At 39.1% G+C, this 21566-nt stretch overlaps 1 protein-coding gene across 7 annotated transcripts in view; it reads right to left on the bottom strand.

Annotated features, from left to right (window-relative positions):
• Window positions 1-868: 868 nt before the first annotated feature.
• SEMA6D (sema domain, transmembrane domain (TM), and cytoplasmic domain, (semaphorin) 6D) overlaps window positions 869-21566 on the bottom strand; it is a 585902-nt gene continuing 565204 nt past the window's right edge. For 2 of the 7 annotated variants that reach the window (XM_011928553.1, XM_011928551.1), the window contains 18 exons: window positions 15262-15424; window positions 14749-14860; window positions 14125-14185; window positions 13940-14002; window positions 13729-13830; window positions 13409-13499; window positions 12840-12959; window positions 12052-12140; window positions 11088-11305; window positions 10876-11007; window positions 10377-10532; window positions 10121-10294; window positions 9167-9307; window positions 8994-9071; window positions 8425-8486; window positions 8012-8068; window positions 6357-6524; window positions 869-4602 (listed from right to left, as the gene is read on the bottom strand). In XM_011928553.1, coding sequence (XP_011783943.1) covers window positions 3314-4602; window positions 6357-6524; window positions 8012-8068; window positions 8425-8486; window positions 8994-9071; window positions 9167-9307; window positions 10121-10294; window positions 10377-10532; window positions 10876-11007; window positions 11088-11305; window positions 12052-12140; window positions 12840-12959; window positions 13409-13499; window positions 13729-13830; window positions 13940-14002; window positions 14125-14185; window positions 14749-14860; window positions 15262-15370 — 3222 coding nt within the window. In that variant the 5' untranslated portion in view covers window positions 15371-15424 and the 3' untranslated portion in view covers window positions 869-3313. Of the gene's footprint in view, window positions 4603-6356; window positions 6525-8011; window positions 8069-8424; window positions 8526-8993; window positions 9072-9166; window positions 9308-10120; window positions 10295-10376; window positions 10533-10875; window positions 11008-11087; window positions 11306-12051; window positions 12141-12839; window positions 12960-13408; window positions 13500-13728; window positions 13831-13939; window positions 14003-14124; window positions 14186-14748; window positions 14861-15261; window positions 15425-21566 lie in introns of all 7 variants that reach the window. The other 5 variants (XM_011928555.1, XM_011928556.1, XM_011928554.1 and 2 more) reach the window with 4 other exon arrangements.

Here is a 21566-nt window from a genome sequence, read left to right as displayed (position 1 = left end):
ATTTTTCCTTATGTCTCTGGAGTACTGCATGCCATGATAGGAATAAACAAGGACTTCTGATACCACTAAATTACACTGAAATGCAGCACCCCTAATCAGATGACACTATCAGGGAGAGTAAGACTCGAGACAGGAATATGGCCATTGTGCTGTTCAGCAAAGATGCTGCTGAAGGTCCTTGAGAAAACATGACCACATGGGAGCTGCAGATGGGCTTTGGCCAGGAGTAGCAGCTAGAACCAAAAGGGCAGGGATTCCTACAAGCACCCCTGTTGCCTTTCTCAGAAGTGGCTTGCCACTGTCAACATCCATGAGAAGCAATGACAGCAGTCACCAACTCATTAGGTGCTAAGAAAGAGCCATAGAATCATGTCGTTACCTTCCATTTCAATATTTAGATATTTAGATAGCTCCTAATTTATTCTATTTGTTTAAAACAAGGGAACTGAGAAACTCCTTATACCAAATTGCAAGAAATGTTCACGGGAACCCTGTTTGCCAGTTATAATTTTGAACTGAAATTATGTGAAATATTTCATGCAGGAAAACAAATCATGAATTTTAAAAATGTCTGTTGAACTAGATAGATCTATGGATAATGTGAACCACTACTGTTTGCCTAAAGCATCTGACTGTTGATGCAGTACAGTTCAACTGGTTTTCTGAACAGTTTCTCATTTTTCTCAGGGGCTCTGACCTTCAGTACCAGCCTTCCAAGGAGAGAATGGTAGTGTAACCATGACTGGAGAGCAACTGTTCCAAGAATATTTTGGCAGATTTTAAAAGCAACTCTTACCAGTGTTGACTGACTTGAAAGTATTTTAAAAATATAATATGTTGTAAACCTCTTCAATATCAAGAGGCAGGATATAATGATTTGTATATTTTATTTTGACTTTACATGCGGTGTTAAAAACCCAAAGTACGTATTATTTACACATCCACAATACAAGTTTACAAGATATCTATACATGTTAAAGTACTCTATAAAACAGTATAGAGCCACTTCACTTGAGGGTTACTTTTTATGCCGTACCATTAAAAAAGATACAATCTGCGTTTACCTTTGCACAAATGGATAAAGCATTTAAAAATTAAATTAACAGGATAGAGACTAGATTTCATGTTAGAAATTTCAACATAAATACTGATTGAACTCACATTACAAACTACAAGGAAGTACAATGTTACAAAATGTTATCTGGGGTCACATAGAGTTACTGTTCCGTTTTACACACGCTGGGATTAATATTGGTAAGCTGAATTCAAACACGTTTGTTGTTGGCGGACTGAGTAGTGTTTATCATTGGTTGGTTTAATTTATTATTAATCTGTAATATTTTAGTTGCAAAGCTGAAGTGTTTCAAGAACAGAAATTTTAGCTTTAGCGCCTCCAGAGATCACTGGAAATCATGTTCTTTATAAAACAATGTTCTTTAAAAAAAAAGAATAGCTGTATCAGTATTTCACATTCTGTATAAAAATGATCTGGTCTTCTGCAACCTGTCCTCCCCAAAGTAATAGGTACCAACAGTATTGTCAAAAGAAATCCAGTTGAACTCATTTGCCTGACTACAGCAGGAGCATTCCTCTGCCTTGGTACTTTCTAGATTTGGTTCACTAAACAACTGTGTGGTCTGCAGCATATTAACTGAAACAGTCAGCAGGGTTGCGCATCATCAACTGTAAGTGGTTTCTGCCAAACTACGTATAAATGACGCTCTATAGTTTCTGCAGGTGTCACATTACCCAGGAAACCTCATTTGAGTTCACATTATCACTGTTTCATCCTTAGGAAAGCAGGAGTGGAATGTTTATCATGACAAAGAATGTAACGCTGCTATGAGGTTGGATTATGTTAACAATTAATTGTTCTAGGTTGTTTCTGTGATTTTTTGCAAAGAGTCTTTTCAGGTGCTGGTTGAAAAACATTTACAACTGGCACTCAGTAAATAATGTGCTATACTGAAAACACTTGACAGATTTTAGTACTTCTATCATTCTCATGAATAAGGCACAAAATGCACAGATTCAGGTAAACTCACATGTGGTATTTACAGTATATTGTCATTACCTGCATGACTTAGGAGAAAATTCTCACATAACACAACATAGACAACATGATTGCACCACTGTTAAGTTTTCACAGACTGTTTCTGTTAAGCCAATTACAATTCCTTTCATATGTATTTCTTTTGTCTTCTATTTTTTGTTTGTCTGTTTGTTGTTTTTTACCTTGGGGGTAGGAGGAGTTAAAGGAGGAGAAATTTTACTGTGTGGGAATAAACCAAACACAATAAAAATAAAACCTTATTAATGTGTCTACGGTTAAATAGAGTGACTCAGGCTTTGATTCACAGTGGACAGGAAAATTTTACTACTGAATACTGGAAAATAAATCAAGGATACCTCTTAATATCTTGATCTCCTTAAGCTGGCAAGACTGGAATAGAAGTTTTAATGAATAGCAGCACAAAATCACTTGCAACTCTTACATTCTGGCATTGGGTACCACGTAAGTAAAGTTCATCATTTTGATGGTCAAAGGAGCCTCGATTCTATTCCTCTTTCAAAGCTGAACCCAATGGACTCCTGTGGGAAGTAGTATTGTCTCTCGTTCAGTCATGCTCAATGTAAACAACTCCATAGCACAAAAAGATGCAATGGGCACCTAAACAAATCCTAGTGGGTACAGAACACACACACACACACACACACACACACACACACACAAACACACACACACACACGCAACAAGTCTGTTGGTGGCATGAAAAAATGCCACACATGAAAAAAAAAATGCTACAGCTTGGGTCAAAGATTGAATTTTTAGCAAACTGCTTGGTAATCTACAAGTTCATTTCTTTGAGACATTACCATCTTTTTTTGACATTTGTGCAAGAGGCAAGGTGAATGCATACATATTAAAACGTTCACATTTAATGGGAAGACCACACATAATGGCAGTCTACATTGAACCCATTTTCAAGTATTTGTTCACAGATTCTTCTGAGTACTGTTATCAGCTCTTTATACTGGTAAGGTAGCCCCTGGGAGCTACACATCTCTTTAGCTTCAAACAAAAGAAATGGAATGACCAGCACCTTCCTTTGTTTTCAGGCAAGTACACAGAAGCCTTGCTGCAGTAGCTACATGTGGCAAGTTCTGATGTTGCCAAAGTTAGGAAGAGTTTCTTTGGCCACTTGGTTCTCTTAAAATACAAGCAAGTCTCTTGTTTTAAGGTACCCTTACAACATCATCCTCTCAAAAACATGGACAGGATAAAGCCACATGGGAATAGCACACTTGAGGCCTAGTATGTGTATTTGTTCAGTGGTCTGACAGATGGGGTTTGAGGAACAAAGGAAGGCTTTGGTGGCACATCAGGTTTTAAGGACGGCGTCCTCTTTAGTCCCGTCCTAGGAAGAGTGCCATTACTGGTGTAGCTGCTCTGTCTGGAGAGGGAAGGCTGCAGATGAACACTCACTGGTGTCCCCTGAATATAGTCCACCTTCGCCCCAGTGGGGGTGGGCATATATCCTCCACGGTTCATACTAGGCTGTCTGGATAACAAAACGCCATTTGGTGAGTTTAAGTTTTTAGGCATAGCAGATATAGAGTGCCTCTGGGAGGAATTTTTGTGATAACCCCTTTGTCTTTCCAGAGAAGTCATTGGGACTCCAGGAGTGGTGGGGACATCCACTCGCTTGGTTGGGCTATTTCTGGGGAGAGTTGAAGAAGGGGAGTATAGCGATGCCTCCCGGTTAGGGACTTTAGGTGGGACCTCAGACATCGATCCCACGGGATCCAGCATTAAGTTCTGGTGTGCCATTTGGATGTCTCCCATGATGGCTTTGGGGTTACTATTTGGGTCATTCAGATGCTTCAGGAGGTCATTGAGGGTATTTCTGGAATCGACAGAACGCCGGTGATCTCTCTTACTGGATGACTTTGTAAGAGGGTGATCAATGTTTTGAAGCTTCTTTTCAGCTTTGTGAGCGTTGGAGTTTGAGAAAGACGTGTTGTAGTCATGGGTAGCATTTGGAAGAACAATGGCGCTGGGGATATGTCCATGACTTAATGGGGAATGAGGCGGCGGACTAGAGGGAAAAAACTGAGGGGTTTCTTTCCTTGAAGCCCCATGGCCATGGGCCTTTTCTGAGTGGCTCTTCATGGCCTGCAGGGTCTTCTGGTGAAGCACGGGTGTAGACTCAGGAGTGGGAAGAGCAGCCAGCTCTGGAGGTTGCCCTCGATGGTCCATTACCATGGATTTAGTATCTCCATTGGGTGGGAGCTCTTTCCGACTGGTCAGCAGGTTACTATACAGTTTAGGAGAATCAATATTCTGTTGGTATTCCTTGACAGGGCTGTCAAAGAGACCATTCAGTTTGGCAAAACTTCCACTGGAGTCTGTGCATGACTGGGCGGACTCTGCATCTTTATGGATCTTTCTGTTTTTCCGAACAAACATGTCTCGATAGCAGTATACTGCCACACCTGCAATGAATGCCCCCAAAACAAAAGCAGCAAAGACACAGGTGATGAGGACATTCATGTGGACCATCTGGTTGGACTCTCCAGACTGGACTTCCCATCGCACACCTGCAATAGACACATGGGACGTGTGAATGAGGTGCTTTTTAAAAATAATAATAAACAGCAAATGGCTTTCAGTGAGCCAACACGACCTTCACATGGTTTGTATGCTTAGCTTGGAGGGTCAAGTAGACTCCAAAATTCCTTGTATATTTTGTCTTTAATCAAACTAGGATCCCCAGAGACATACAGCATCGCTGCAAATGCCAGGATAACTCTAATCTCCCACTGATCTATATTCTTCTGTTCTTTTCCTCTAATCCCTCATAAATAGTTGTTATATGTTAGAAAGTTTAAGGGTTTCGATCTAAAAAATAGTTAGAAGGGCATAGTTTCTAAATAGCTAACCTTAAACTCATTATATGTTTTGTGGCATAATTTTCTCTTAATTCAGGATTAAAAGGTAGCTGTTAGGATATAGGAAAATGTAATAATTAGCATAAACATATATTATGCTAAAATAATATCCTAATAAAATTATACTAACTTAAATAAGAACACATAATTTGTTCACAAACCAAAAATATCTGCTTGATCACTGTTAGCTATAAAAAGAGACTTTCATGTTTGCTTGAATTTTTTTTTCATTCCATCTTGGGGTGAAGCACTCTTGAATGACCGACTATGTAAGAAATCCAGACAGTCTAAGGAAACATACTATGTATTAGTTAAGTAAATTGTCAAATTATCTGAAGATATTTGAAAATATTTAAATTAGACCTAGAAAAAGAAGAGCAAATTAGTTTATAATTATTGAAATTAAACTTAACCTTTTAATGCAACCACAGACATCTAACAATTAATTAAAAAATGTTAGTTTAAGAGGTATTCAAGTCTGTTACATGCTATAAACACAGCTATCCCAGAGTAAGGTAAGTCAGAGTGATTTTGAAGATTCTGTTGCTTTAAGTTAGTGCTAAGGCCTTTGAATATTAGTTGTTTTTAATTAATGTTTAATTAATGTTATGGAATTCAGTGGCACTGTGAAAGACCAAGAAAGAAAAGGAGAAAAAAATGGTATTACTAAAGAAAGCAAAGCAGAAGGAAGAATGAAGAATGATTATAAAATTGTTTACAACGAAAACATATAAAATGAAAATCAACCGATATAAATCATAAATGACAATGCTCTGCCATAAAAACTGATTGGAAACCTGATACCATAGTTTAGTAAGCACTAAAGAATAGATTTTTTTTCCTAGAGTAATATATCTAATAAGCTAACTCAACAGGCAGCTATTTTATAACTGCTCCTATTACGGCTGAAAATGATAGTTATGGACAAGCACTCTGTTATGTTTTATTGCTTGTGGTATTCAAGCAACTTAGCATCTCACACATCCTTTTCAGATTGCATTTTGAATTGAAGCTAAACAAGAGGCTGGGAAAGGTTCCTAGACAAAACATCTGATATCAGGATATTTGCAATTAATGAGTTTTGTTTTTTGCTGCGGTGACCCTTGAAATTCCCTGAAATCCAGCACGCTCTCTGCTTCTTCAGACAGAAATCAACACAGATTAGATTGTCTGAGTGGCTGCTTCACCAGCCTTTTCTCCAACAACTTTCCACCTCTTTTATCTTTTAAGGAATGCATTCAAGATATAACCACAGAACGCCAGAGAGACTGTGGCTAGGGGCGGTGGAGGTACAACTGCAGAAGCTCCAGGGAGGCTCACCTCTGGAGAACCACATACTCCTCAGTGATATTAAGGATCAGGTTTCCATGCAGTTAGAGATGAGGTCCCTGCTGAGGCCTTACCCTTTGGGATACCCGAAAAAGGATCAGTAAAATCAGAAGTGTTTGGATCATCTTGAACTACAAATTTCCGAGAGCTTGTCAGTTTAGGTCTCCAGGTATCAATCACTTTAGGTGTGATTTCTGGGATACTTGCCATTGTGGTAACAGAAGATGAAGATACCTCCATGTCTGTGGTGGCAAACAGATTTTATTAATATGGATAATGTCAAGATTTTTTTGATTGGTCTGTTGCATTTTTAAATAAAGTTTGAGTAAATTTTATGAGAACGTTTGCTCTAAGATTTTGCAAAAACACGCCTGAGGAAGCTACATCAAATTCTTTCCTTTCATGGGAGGAACGAAAACTGAAAATTAACAGTAAAGACATATTAAGCAGATTTCAAAATTAAAGATACTCGAAAGGCTCTTAGGAAAGCCCCTGTGGTTACTAATGACACTCATGAAAAAGGTAATATAATTCCCAGGGCAGATTAGTTGCTGTTTCTTCCTTCTCTTGTGAGACATCATTTCATTTCTTTTTATGCATTCTAAAAAGCACTTTCACAGATGGTTAGAAAAGCTATAGTCTTTACTGGGGAAGAAGCTATGATGGAATTTTGTCAGAAAATATCTGGTTAAGTCTATGAAAAGACTTGATTTTGGATGTGATAAACCAGCTCTGCCTAAGAGGTTGTGACTAGTGGCCTCCTGTCCACATGTAGATTGTTCACTACACTGAGGCTCTGCCCCCCACAGTAAAGCACCGAAGGAGAGACAGACTTTGCCTGTACGCTCCAAAACTGCTGGGGAGTTTCTTCCAAAGAGTTCGCAGAACCTAATGCAAAGGCAATGGCATTTACAAACTGAACGAGGATATTCTGATACATAAGATCTGCCATCTTTTTCTCCCCCTGAGGAAAGGAATTGCTGTTGAGTTTTAGAAGCAGCAATAGGACCGGGAGTAACTTAACCTTTTAGCATGTCTAGTACTGATTTCCTCCAAATAGATTTTCCCTCAAAATGTAAGGCTACGCTTTTAGGCTAAAAACTCAGAGACTGCAATTCTGACTCGTGCAACGATTACAGAAGAAGGTTCCAAAACAGGTACAGAGAGGCTTGGAGAGCCCACTGAACATCTTAATACATCAAAAATCAGCTTCATTCCACTGAAGCCTTTTTCACACGACCGAGACCACAACATTCAAAGATTCGCAGGATGAGCGCAAACCATTCAAAGATCTCTAAAACTTTTAAATACACATTTATGAGAAATGTGTATTTGTTTACTAGGTCATAGGAAAGGTGAGGAGAGATGGGGAAAAATAATGAAATTCCGCCATCCATTAAATACAGATGACCAGAAGAAACATTCACAATGCAAAGAGGTGAGAAAGAAGAAAGCTTGGGTGGGCGTGCGTGCAGCTGGAATGCAGTCTATGTTAGCCCATTTGAATTTTCTTAAAGGATGTGGCTTGGTCAATGATGAAGTGTTAACATGCTATACAAGGGTGAAGTGCTCAGTAAGAAAAGTCTTTTGGTACCATCAGTGGGATTATGAGTCAAAGCGGAAAAATGAAGGGCTGCCAAACTGCGCAAAAGGAGGGGAGAAGGGGCTGAAAATGCTGAACTGAAGGAAAGAAAAGGTTGTTAATTCAAAAAAATTAAAAAAAACTAACCAGATGTTGGACCGCCAAATATTTTGTAATCTGGTGTAGTTGAAGTAGGCAAAATTTCTAAAAGAATTAAAGGAACAAGTAATCAGTGAAAAGTAACCAAAAGAAAGCAAAAATTTATGAATTCCAACTAACTAAAAAAGTAAAAAAACAAAAAGACTATAAATTAAAAAGATTAACCTACTGGTTAGATTCTCTCTCTAGATTTCCTACAAAATTGTAAATGGTGAAGAAAAAAAGGAAGCCTCTTTTCTAATGGATCCCCATGATCAAACAGCTCAGCTTTTGCGAAGTTTAAGTTAAAATGCTAGGTGGTACGTGTCCTGAGTCATTAAAAAGACTGATTGTAAAATCATGTCCACGTGCAAAGGTGGTCCAAAAGAAGCTCCAGGTGGGAATGGAAGATTCTGTCTTACCATGGCAGTCCCCTAGATGAGCTGTGTTGCCGAATTCTGTGTCTTGCTCATATCCTTCAGCACTGTGGTTATGGAAAGCAAAGAAGTCTTCGGTTAACAGCCTTCATAGGAACACAAGTGACAACCAGAGCAGAACCAAGAACACAGACTGATTAGTAAGAATGTGCAGAGAGAAAAAAAAAAAAATTAAACATTTTAACATAACTTGCTAAAATGGCTATTTCTGTTAAACACTGGTAAACTAGAATGTTTAAGAGAACAGAAGAGAATTGGTTTTTTCTCTCCATCCATTTCCCTTAAGTATTACTAGGTCTACCATTTCCCTTAAGTATTATTATGCCCTTCCTTGTCACATCTCCTGGTTTTCATTTTCCTGTTTCTCCCATAACAAAAAACAAAAAAAACAGAAAGAAAAGAAAGAAAGAAAGAAAGAAAGAAAGAAAGAAAGAAAGAAAGAAAGAAAGAAAGAAAGAGAAAGAGTAGTGTAATTGGAAGTTTTCCATAATTTCTAGCTTTAGAGACCCTGGAAAGGATAGTTCATCCTAGCTCATGTGAGAAAGTATACTTACAGCATCCCTGGGGTCACTCTACCACAGGATCCCTGGCTTAACCAGCCACAATACGGGTCACGAGATGCAATACAAGACCTGTATAACACCAAACAGAATGTAACTTGGATTTTCTCATCATCAAAGGTTTTGATGCTGCAAGACCCGGGGTAAGTAAAGAAACACGAGCTTACTTTTTACATGATCCGTAACGCTCACAGCGACTGAGGGGGATGCGGATAACGCAGCTAGAGAACGCCACATATAAAGCGTGGTGATCTTTATCCAACTGTAATGAGATGACCTTTTTGTCGTCCTCATTCTCAGCACTGCACCTATTTTGTGGGATACATTTTGAAGCCATATGTTTAGTCAGTCAAGTGTGGTTTGGTTTAGCAATTACTGAGAGCTGGGAAATCATAAGGAATATTCTTGGTAACAAACCAGGCAAGTACATAGTTTGGGAAATAATAATTACGTGATTCATCTTCTACTTCTCTGCACGGTTGGTTAAATTTCAGGCTGGACAAAGGGTTTTTAAAGATTGCTTTCCTGTTATGATGATAGAAATGAATTGCATTTGCGAAGGCCACATTTGACTACAGAAATAAAAAGGATCGTGTTTTAATGCATTTAAATTTTCCTGCGTTAGATGGTTCTAGTTCTCTCCTTAGTCCCCTTTGCTCCATTTCTCTCTTTTATTTCTTGTTTTTTAAAAAATTGTCTAAATATTCTCTTACATATTAATGATAGGAAGGAAATGCTTAACTAGTATTACATTCTGTGTATGTGTGTGTGTGTATATTTGTGTGTGTGTGTGTGTGTATGCAAGCTCACAACTGTCTGCTGCATATAGCATCTTGGAATATATCTGCAAGATAAGAGAGGTGCTGTGAAAATGTTCTCATAGTCTACAGGTGCAAAACAAGGGCTGAATTATTTTTAAACTCGTCAACTGTTCACCCTCCTTGCCCTAGTAGGCTTGGGAAAAAAAACAAACCCAAGATTTATTTCAATGAGAAAAAAACACAAAACACTATGATGCCAAACCACGGCTAATTTGGAGGGCCAAAACGACACGACTAGATGAAATACACGCCGGCAATTTTTGAGCAGGACTGAAGGGCATTCTCGTAACATACACCTACTTTGCATGGTTGTAGGCTTCAATCTCTTCCAGTAATACGCTGTCGTTCAAAGAGAAAGGACTGGTCTTTGCCAGAACTTTAAGTACCACGCCAGCTTCAGAGCCAACAAAGATGACTGTGTAGTTCTGGTAGGGTCCAGCAGAACGGTCCACTGCGATGGCTGTTAGTCTGTACCTACGAGAGGCGGCAGCACAGATCAGAAGGGGAGGGCAGAGAAAACGTTGGATAGGAAGGAGTGTTTCCCATACAATCTCACCTGACCCGAGTCTTTGTGAACCAGGGCTCATCGGCAATGGGTGGAACAGCAGAGTCCATCAGAGGATGAGATTTGATGAATGACAGGGTTTCATCCGGGAAATCGATGGAGGTTTTATAAGCTTCCGCGAGGCCGTGTTTTGCACAACAGCCAGGCCTGAAAGGAAAACAGCGTTCTTTTATGCTCTTGACTGCCCCTGCCACACCATGTACTGTATCTAAGGAATAAGTGCATATTCTCAGAGAAGAGGTCAAGGGAGGAAGGAGAGTGAGTGAAACTAAAGGAGCAATGCTATGCCCCTGAACTCAGTGGGCTCTCCATTCACACTCATGGGCTTGCAGGTCACAAGGCTATCTCTGCTGGCTCCGTCTGAGATGCTGCAGAGAGACAGACCCCTTCCTGGTGTGGGAGGCTGGCCAAGCTGCTCCCTGAGGAGGGCTTCTTCTAGTGACTGGAGGGTTTTGTTCAAGACAAAACCCTTTTCGACTTTTTTATTTACCTTGGCTTTGGGACTTTGTCTTCAGGAACTGCTGTCCAAACAGAATCTGGAGTTTTCTGTTCCTTAAACCGTCCTTTGAATACCTTTTCAATGTCATCCATGCTAAATGCACAGACAGCGGAACCAGGGATGCTGAAAAGGAAGAAAACCATCAGGAAGAGGCTGACAGGCATGTACAGAACATCTCTGCAGTGCCGGGGTCCTGCGCTCACCTGTTGAGCTGTGTGGTAAACACCCCGACCACAGTGGGGATGCCATTGATTTGTATTATGTCTGTAATAGACTGCAGAACATCAAAGTAGAAAAACGAATCTCCAGGCACAGAACAGTTCAGCCGAGCCTTCAGAAATGAAGTCCAGTGTTTCTCCAGGACCCGCTGGGAGCCACCCATGTCGTTTTTACAGATGCGGGCCACGCGGGAATATACAGCCTGGCCAACAGACAGAAGCAAAGCGATGGGGTTGTGAGCATGGAAAGGAATGGAAACAAAATGATACTATTTAAGGGAGGGACAAAAAATGCTAAAGATACATCTGGTTCAAAAGAATCTAGCAGTCTTCTCTCTAGGGGTCTGTCCAGTAAGAAGGTAAACTGGATTCACCTAGGGAAAAAAAAAAAAAGAGCCACTGTTTTGCTAAACGTCCTCCCCAAGAAGTGAGCTGTCTATCTGCCTTGCTGAATGAAAACCATTCCAGCACTTGGTCTCCAACTCTGCTTCCTGTATTGTTAATGACATGTGTCATCTTTCAACCTGGCATAGAAGGGGTTGCAACACTTTAAAATCACATGGGCCTTCACTGAAACACTAAAAATGGAATGGGGTCCCTACTTTCTATCCTGCCTTTTGACACTGAGAAAGAACAGACTATCAATGATTTTCTAAAGAGTAAAAAAAAGCATCCGTAGCTCAAGGGTACCTGTAGAACACTCTCTGCGGCTGCAGGAAAAAAAAGGAAATCTTCTCAAAACTCAAGGCTGGTGTTCCCACTCAGGTTATTGTTCAGATGTTTTCCAGCAATTATTCTCATGATAAGCAACCCACCTCTCTGCAGTTGGCCCTATGTACACTGAATTGAGAGCTGGAAAACATGCCAAGGGAGCATCCTTAACTCTATCACAGTGGTCTCAATTTCATGCAGTACAAGTCCACGATTCAAGCCAAATGCATACACTTGCCTTGCCTAAATTATTATGTTCGACAGCAATTTCTCGAAAGAAGAAATAGACATAGTTTCCGTATTCTATGGCATGAAGAAAGTGTGGCTCTGAAAGAAAAATTAAAAACAAACTGGTTCCTAAAGGATAATTCAATTAGCATAAGACCCTGACTGCAAGGCATGACTGACAGATGTTGCACAGTTACATTCAAGCCAATAAGAACTCCAATCTGCCAATGATTTTGAGGAGTCCCAATATGGGTGTGTTCAAGCTTCAGGGAACCCGTCGTCTCTTAAGTCAGCTAATGGACTGTAAAAAGACCTACAGGGAACTGAACTACAGCAAAGGTCTTTGTTTCAACAGATTTATTCATTAACCTATTTAACTAGGGAAGAAAACCTCTTACACTGAAAATAAAAAATCTTGATTTCTAGACTCTGAAGAACAAAATGGCTCTCATACAGACTAATCGATTCTCTCTGTTAACTTTCCAAGATGGGTAAATGGCAAGTAGTATTATGTGCATTTAGAAGGTTAGACAAATTGGTACACACAGAGATGAAATCTCCCCCCGCTTGTTTTTTGAGGTCACCTGGGATAAACACCTGGATGAACTTACTCTCCTGAGGTGGCTACTAGTCTCCTCATTCCCTGTCAATGCTCCCGTTCACAACCAAAGCAGTGTTTACTTGTTCTAAATCAACAATATAAAGTCATGTGCTGAACCTCTCGATGGTTGTGGCTGCTGTCCCCACTTGGGCCATCTACTATCCTGGTGACTCCACGACACTGCTCTTCAAAGGTACCTTTTATCCATTTGGAATCATATTTTATTGTGCGAAGGGCAGATCCATCACCCATGCTTCGATAAATAACGGCATCACTGGCCAAGAAGTCAGCCACTGTGGCAGAATACAGCTTCCCATCTGAAACCGAAGTTATAATTTTGGTAAGATAACCATAATTATCCTGCAGTGTGTTTGCTTCAGTAGCATGCTATGCCCTTTGCAGTGCTCTCACCGGTATTACCATTATCTATACAAATAGGGCTGCACCTGATACATCAACGTGTGACAGGTCAGCCATGAGATTATCTAATTTTACAGATGAGGGATCTAGGCATCAAAAAGTTAAGCAACTTATCTGGAGTCACTGGCCTAGTTAACAACAGGGTGTCATAATACTTATAGTGTGCACTGAAATATCCTTGTCCTTAATTTCTTCTTTTTTTTGGAAATTTGTGCACAGATTTTAGCCTTTCGAACACTTAGATCAAGGTGGGTATCCAAGTTATTAACTTTTACTCTTCCATTACATTCCTTTTTTGCCTTCAATGTCATTAATCATTTATATTCATTAGGCTAGAGGATCTTACCAGCAAAGAGGGCAACATTGGTTTGTCTGGCATCAAATGGGCATCTTGCCAGGCCACTAATTTCTTCCCCATCATATTCTAAGGTACTCAACTACAAAAGAAAAATAAATAGCCAGTGTCATATGTATTCAATGTGCCTGTCTGAAGGCAATACTGTTTTATTTGTATTAAAATTCCATTTGAAGAATTCTGTCTTTATTCTTTCATAGCACTAGAGATAAAACAAATTACTGGAAAGCAGAAAGGTTTCAACTCTAACAGCATACCAGTGAAGGGAGAAAAGTTGATCAAAAGAAGCACGTCGTATAAAGTATACTTACCCTGTAGTATCTACACATGGGATTGAATGCATTGGTACCACAAACAAAAACCATCTCATCGTTTCTTGGAACAAATACTTTGATAAAGTTGTGGCATTCATCCTAAAGAAAGTAGTAGTAACATTAATATCAGATATTCAAACGTGCTGGCACTGTGGTATCAAGTCCACAGAAAGACTAAATCTAGTAAACATTTGTCTGTTTAACTCACTTTATGCTTGCCTTTCATAGCACAGTTTTCTCGATCCTGTTGTCTTGATCGCCATGTCAGTTTCTGTATTAATCAAGCAAAACCAAAGTTCAGTTTTTAAATGGGAACATTTTTGGGGGAGGGAGTGGAAAAATTAATCAGGTTCAGAGGGAATGTAAATAAATTTGCCAACTACAGTTGCTCACCTTGCTTGGTATTACTTCTGTTTTGGGCATTTCATTTAAGTTTACTGTATAAACTTGATCCCTATTGGAAATAAGGCAATAAAACATATCATGTGAATACATAAAAATGTTAAGCTGCTTCTTATTTTATTTTTACAGATCTGCCTTTATTGTGTTTTAGAGATCATCTGGATTTTCTCTGTCTCAAACAAAGTCAACAAAGAGTACTTTTTCATTAGTGAAATGCTTTTATACATCACTGTAGTCGGAGAGCAAAGAAAGCTCTTCTCTCCAGGCATGGGTCAAACTGCTACTTGGTATTAGCATAGACATATTTCTGATATTTGCTTGAATAATTCTAAGTTAAAAACGCATAAAGAAAGTTTTTTTTTTTTTACCCTGCTGCTTTAGGAAAAAAGAATGGTGTATGATTTCTTGATGGCAGTAATAAAATAGCACCGCTGAAGGCTTGAGCTTTGTATTTTGTTCCTGGTACACAACACTGACTCTTCTCAGTGAGTATTTCTGGCTACTTGCAGTTTTTGATCACAATCACATATTAGTTTTTCATGAACTAGACACATTAATGCAAGCACCACTAGAGAAAAGAATTTTAATCTAATAAACCAATGAGAGGAAAATTACCTGCCAGCAATATAAAGTGTGTCTCGAATTTTCAACATCAGCTGAAAGTCCAGCCTGTGCAGCGATTCATTGCCTGAAGGGCGTCCTCTAAAAACCGGATATTGCCTTGAATCTGCAAGTAAAAATGGGCTAAACCATCATTCAGGATTACGGAGCTGAGGGATCAATAAACAGCATTGATTAGCCGTATATACTTGTTGTAGAAGGGTTTTAACTAAATTCCTCTCTTAAGGTCTTGAATATAAATGAATAAAAGGCAGTGAATGTCAGCAAATGGTCTTTTTCTTTTAACTCAACATATATAACCTACATACGGGTTGCTGTAGAAAAGCACCCAACAAAACTGTCCCGTTTTCTCCAAACACTAGGACATGATTACTGATAAATTCAGATGCAAATTCATGTTTAAGACATAAAAAATCTCTGCCTCTTTCTGAAAATGAACATGCTTAGCAAATGAAAAACAGAAAAGCTTCCTTCTCAGAATAGAAGACTGTTCTTGAGATGACTTACAGTGATAATCGACAGTGTTAAGGGGTTCATCATCTTCAGGAAAGCTGACTGCCCTTAGCTGGGAAACCATCAGCAGCAGTATGTAGGCACAAAGCAGGAAGACCCTCATGGTGGGCCAAGGTGAAGCCAGGGTAGCCCCTGCTCAGAAATGCCACTGAGCTACCTGGAAAACAGAAGCAATTTGGAAAGATCTCTATGCTGCAATGAAATGGGTTTCTTGTTTGTAATCAGCTCAGTTTTCACCATCAGCTCCCTCCAAATCCCCTCTCCCACCAGGAATGCTGGCAGTGGTAGATCAGGTATCGCCAAAAACACAGGCAAAAGATGGCAGCATGCCAGTCCTCATTAAAGCATCTGGTTGAGCATATTGAAGTTTTCAGCAAATTCACAAGAATTTTGGAGGTAATCATATGTCATCACAGCAGAGTCACCAGAACCATGAACAGAAATGCTAGCTGCTGACCTGGCAAGAAGATGGGCAAAGTTGGGATCAGAATTTTAATTAAATTCCAATCCTCTTCCCTTCCCCCAGTCCTGAAGTATATCTAATACAGCTTGTCTCTGCCCCCCATAACATGCTCAAGCTGCCTCAAAAATAGCCAGAGGGCTGATGATCCTGTCATAATCTCTCCTCAGCTCTTTGCTTATGGTGTTGCCAAATTCCCAGCATTACCCAAGCATTAGCCCTAAATTCTTAAGTCGAGTGCTTAGTAAGACCAACATGGAGACAATGACATGAATGACCCTGAATCAGGGTGAAAGGGAATTAAAAGAAATACAATGATTCCCTGATAACCAATCAAGCAAAGCAAGGCAGGGATGAAGTGGCACAGCTGACACCGGGCCACTAGGGAAGTCCACGTTTTTACATAAAACCATTTGGACACAAACCAATACCCTAAGTACACCAGTCCTTTTAGCTTTATTGAACTTCAGAGCTGTAGGGGTCCGTAGGGACCATCTAGTCCAACCCCCTCATTTTTCAGATGAAAATCCAGGGCCAAAAAAAATTAAAGGGCTCACTGAATTGTGTGGAGCTAGTTAAGGCAAGATTGGAGTCCAGACTTATATAATCTGGGTCCCTGTCCAGGCTCCTTTTCACCAAATGGAAAGCAGAACATAAATGACTGAATTTTTTTTCCTTCAAAAATACAGCATTACAAAAACCTTTTTGGGAAAATGGATATATTCATCATTTTTATTGAAGTGATGTTTCATAGGTGTTAAATTTAATCAAATTGTACATTAAATACGTGCAGTTTGTTATATATCAATACCTCAATAAAGCCATCAAAACACAGCATTAATTGCATTATAATAACAGTAAAAAGTTTAAAAGATCTTTAAATGTTATTAGCTTATTAAAAAGATAAATTAGGGCCCTGTTGGGCCAATGAGATGGATATTTTTGTGAAGCTGTAAGTGTTCTACTTTGCAACAATAACACCCCTCCCTCAACCAAAACTGTCACTTCCAGCTACTGTTCTGAACAACAAAACATTTACTTTATCATCAGTCTTACGTATCTAAGAACTTTAGGAGAGATCATGAGAGTCACTGCAAATTCCAGGGGAGTCCAACCACTAAACCAGGTACTTACTGTGCCTTTTTTATGGATTTCAGGTGAAGCACACAGATATGCATGCTATCCAATGCTCTAAATATTTCTTCAACTAAAGTACAAGTAATGTATACGTGAGTTTAGAGTCCCAGTTTTTCAAAAAGAGAATAATATATTGCAACAGTTTTTTTTCGTGGATGATCAATCCAGCAGTATGTTAACACATTTAAACTGCCTTACAAAAAGCAGGTGGAATGGAAACTGTGGTGGCATCATTTTGTACTGAAGTTAAAAGAGTGTGGACTTTGGAGTCAGTATGACTTGGGCATGGATGAAACTATACCACATACTAAAAATTGGCCTGGGAACGTTCCTTCAATCTCTTTGAGCATTAGTTTCCTGATCTGTAAAATATGGATAATGGCACCTTCTTAGAGTGAAAAGGAAGCTAATGCCTGGCACATAGGAAATTCTGAGAAAAGTTAGACCTCTCTACCCATTTCCTACTAGAAAATCCTGGGTATGACTAGATTGACTTTAAGAGTCTCATCAGGGCCTGGGGAAAAGATCTCCTAAAATATTAAGGTTATTTGGCCACTTATTTTTCACAACTAGTTATTTTAAAACACTAAAGGACTACTTATAGAATAAATTTTACAACATGTGCCTATGTATTAGACCTGGAAAATAAAGTAATAAAACAAAACACAAAAGCAATCACCGATAATCCTACTATCCTACCCCAATAACCACAATGATTTGGTTCTAGTTTTTTACTACCTCTACATGGTTTCCATTGTCCTGACAAGATGGTTTTTCCTTGTTTACCCCTTTTTCTGAAGCAGTGTCTTCCTGTCTTGCTTTTCCATACTGTTTTGATCATTTATAAATCCCTTCTAAAGTTGTAGTAGTATAAAAGTATAAAATGTTGCCCTAAGAACTAGCTTCTGCTTTGACACCAGTCCTAAACATCATCATCCTCTAGATAGAAAGTCACCGAATCTTTCTGCTGGATATCAGGAAAAATAATTAGAAATACCAATTAATCCCAAAGACGTGTAGAAACATCTGCATTGAAACAGAAAGACTGTTCTGTGTCTCCTTTTCCTCCGTGACAGGTAACTGAATGGCTCACATCAGGTAAGCAGAGCCTCCATGTCCCAGACAGTGGGCGGGGAGGAGCCCTCAACAGGAAGAGTGTCTCTCAGCTGTGATCCCAGCACTGGGGCTGAGGATGGAATCACTGCTGACTCACTAGCAAGCACCAAGCTGCTGGCTGAGCTATCATTTCCTATAACTCATTCATCTGACACTGCAGAAAGCAATTTCTTCCCATGCCCCACCCCCTACCACTCTAATCCTCCCAAAATAAAGCCCTACCACTAACTGCTTCCTGTCTCTGCATAAAGCTGTATTTTTGAAAAAAAAAAACATTCAGACTTGCCATAGTAGTTATAAATGGAGGCATTTAATGTGATACATATTTCAAAGGCTGGGTCAGGGAGAGAAGAATCTGGAAATACCTGAAAGCAATGTACCAGAAAGGGGATGTCTTTGCATGTAAATCCCTCAGACTACTTAGCTCTGACTTTATATAAGAAGACATATCAGGAGTCCAGGGGTCAGTGAAATCATGATACTAGTTATGTTGGAAAAGGGCAGGCCAAGTAGCAGGATGAAATGTTGGAAAAAAAAAAATGGATCTTGAGAATTAGAAAAATCTGAGTTCAAACTTGCTTGTGCCATTTACTTCTGGCTCTTGGGCCCTGTTTAAATTAACTTCATCTCTTTAAGCCTCAGTTTCATCAAATGTGAAATGGGAATAACTATCTTTATTACCTCATAGGCTCTGTTTAGGATTAAATGAGATAATCAGTACGAAGCATCTAACACAGAGCCTGTTCCACAGTAAGGCTTTAGTAAATGTTAGTGAATATCATCATGTCTATTCTGGTTACATCCTGTCTCACAAAAAGGTGGAAAACAAAAGCAATGTCCATTCCTTCATCTTGTACAAATATTTGCTAAACTGCTTATGTATACTGTCCTAACAATGACAGGAGCATTCTTAGAGGATAAGGCACAGCTTCACAGATGGACAGGCCTCCTAAAAAGAGGAAACCATCTTCCTCACATGCAAGCTTAGGGTAAAGAACATTCCTACATGAAGTCATTCCCGTTTGTGACACAGTCAGAGAGCAAGGATGCCTGACTAGGTATGTTTATTCAGTGTTTGGTATTTTACATGAACTTCTCTCATACATTGTTAATGTTAAATACTAAATATGATGAGGAAAGCTCTTAATGGGAGTTCAGAGCTGCCAGAACAACCAGGGCGTGAGTGACAGGATACTTGGGAAAAGGGAGGTACATGGAGCTTAGCCCCAAACTCAGCATTTGATTTTACCTTATGGAGATTTGATGATTTTATATAATATTTGTTTATATTATTATACATAATATATTGTTACATTTATAATATATTGTTATATTTTTATAATTTTATATTTGCTAATTTCATAGAGCTTAAGGCTCTATAAAAATGAGAGTATAGCTATAAAGAAAAGTCAAATTTCTGGCAGTCACAAGTTTTGGACCCACCAAGAAGGGAGTACCAGTAAATAACCAAAGGCTATCACCTTGCCCCCTGACAAGCTACACTCTAGAAGAGGAGAAAAATGTGAGGTAAATCATGATTTACAAAAATTCCAATCCAATCCAATAAGCTAAGTCCCAGACTGAATGGATATAATCTCCCACTCTAGCTGCTTGCCAGAAAAGATAAGATGACACTTCTATAGAAAAAGATAACGTCATTCAGAGACTACAATTATTTACATACATTGCTCAACATTCAAGTAGAAATTATCAGAAATTCCAAAAACTGCAACTAAGAGAGAGAGAGAGAAAAAAAAAACACAATAGAAATAGGCCCACAGGTAACCCAGATATTAGAGTTACCAAATGTATGTTTTGAAAATAACTGTGCTTTTATTGTTCAAGAAAAAAAAGATGACAAGATGGAGAATTTCACCAGAGAACTGGAATCTATAAAAAAGAATTAAATAAAAATTCAACAACAAGGCTGGATGCGGTGGCTCATGCCTATAATCCCAGCACTTTGGGAGGCCGAGGCGGGTGGATCACGAGGTCAGGAGTTCGAGACCAGCCTGACCAACATGGTGAAACCCTGTCTCTACTAAAAATACAAAAATTAGCCAGGCATGGTGGTACACGCCTGTAATCCTAGCTACTCGGGAGACTGAGGCAGGAGAATCACTTGAACCGGGGAGGCAGAGGTTGCAGTGAGCTGAGATTGCACCACTGAACTCCAGCCTAGGTGACAAAGAGAGACTCTGTCTAAAAAAAAAAAAAAAAAAAATACATCTTCTTAATAGATGTGTTTAGCAACATATTTGCCAGAGGTGAAGAGAAGATTATTAGTGAGTAAGAGGACAAACAAATAGAAATTATCAGACAGAAATATGGAGAGAAAAATGTTTGAAAAAACAGATGAGAGTAAAAGACATAGGATTTTGTGAAAGAATTAACATACGGGAGTTCCTGAGACTGCAGAGACAGAAATAGACAGAAGCAATATTTGACAAGATAATGGTTGTGCACATTTTCAAAACTGATATAAGATTATAAGCCACACATTCAAGAAATTCTAAGAAGTTCTAAATATAAGGAAATAACAGTTAAGGCACATCATAATCAAAATGTTGAAACAAGGAAAAAATTTTAAAATATTAAACACTAAGATATATTACCTTCCAAAAAGCAAAAATAATACAGACAGCTGACTTATCAGTAGAAACAATGGAAGCCAGCAGGCCATAGAATGACATTTTTAAGTTGTTGAAAGAAAATAAATTTCCAGCCTAGAATTCTACAACCTGTAAAAATAGTCTTCTAAAATGAAGGCAAAATAAAGATGTTTTATACAAATAAAAACTCAAAGATTTGTTGTTACCAGATACAAACTAAAGAAATATTGAAGGTGAGTTATTTGGGCAGGGGAATTTATAGGGAAGGTTAATGCAAATTTTTAAACTTAAAAAAAAATTTATTTTGCATTTCTAATAGAGATGAGGTCTCACTACGTTGCCTAGGCTGGTCTTGAACTTCTGGCCTCAAGTGATTCTCCCACCTGAGCCTCCCAAAATGCTGGGATTACAGGTGTGAGCCACCATATCTGGCCACAAGTTCTTTTTATGTTTACAGCATAGTAGCCAAATTTGAAATTGACAAATCCCAGATAGAGAAAGTGGTATACAGTCTTTGTCTCCCTGAAAACTAGATAGCTCAAAGGAAATGAGAATGTAGACATGGGGAAGACCTACTTTATCACTAGCCCAAAGAACCCAGAGAGAAACCATGTTGATTTGAAAGCTATCCCCTAGCTCTCGTCCCAAGATGTCACTACGCAAAGAGTATCTGCTTAGACTCTCCTACTCCTCCTGCCTCAGGATCTGAATATGGAGTTGCTTCCTTTTAGTTTCCCGATGAGTCTTCCAGACCTTGGGCCTTCATGATCTTACAAAAAGTCTTTGGTATAAGTCCTGCCCCTCCTCCTCTCTTTTACCTGATAGTTTCCCAGTCATGTTCTCTAGCTTTACAAAGACTTTCCTAGCCTCAGCCCATGGTTCCATATGGGGATTTCCGCCTCAGAATCATAAAGTAAAGCATTGTGTGCTCTGATGCTAACCTCTTGTTCTTCCAGCTTGCTCATACTGCTCTA

The sequence above is a fragment of the Colobus angolensis genome, unplaced genomic scaffold (genome assembly GCF_000951035.1).
Source record: "Colobus angolensis palliatus isolate OR3802 unplaced genomic scaffold, Cang.pa_1.0 Scaffold78, whole genome shotgun sequence".
Lineage (NCBI taxonomy): Eukaryota > Metazoa > Chordata > Mammalia > Primates > Cercopithecidae > Colobus > Colobus angolensis.
The sequence above is the reverse complement of the archived record's forward strand: the minus strand, read 5'-3'. Positions and strand labels throughout refer to the sequence as shown.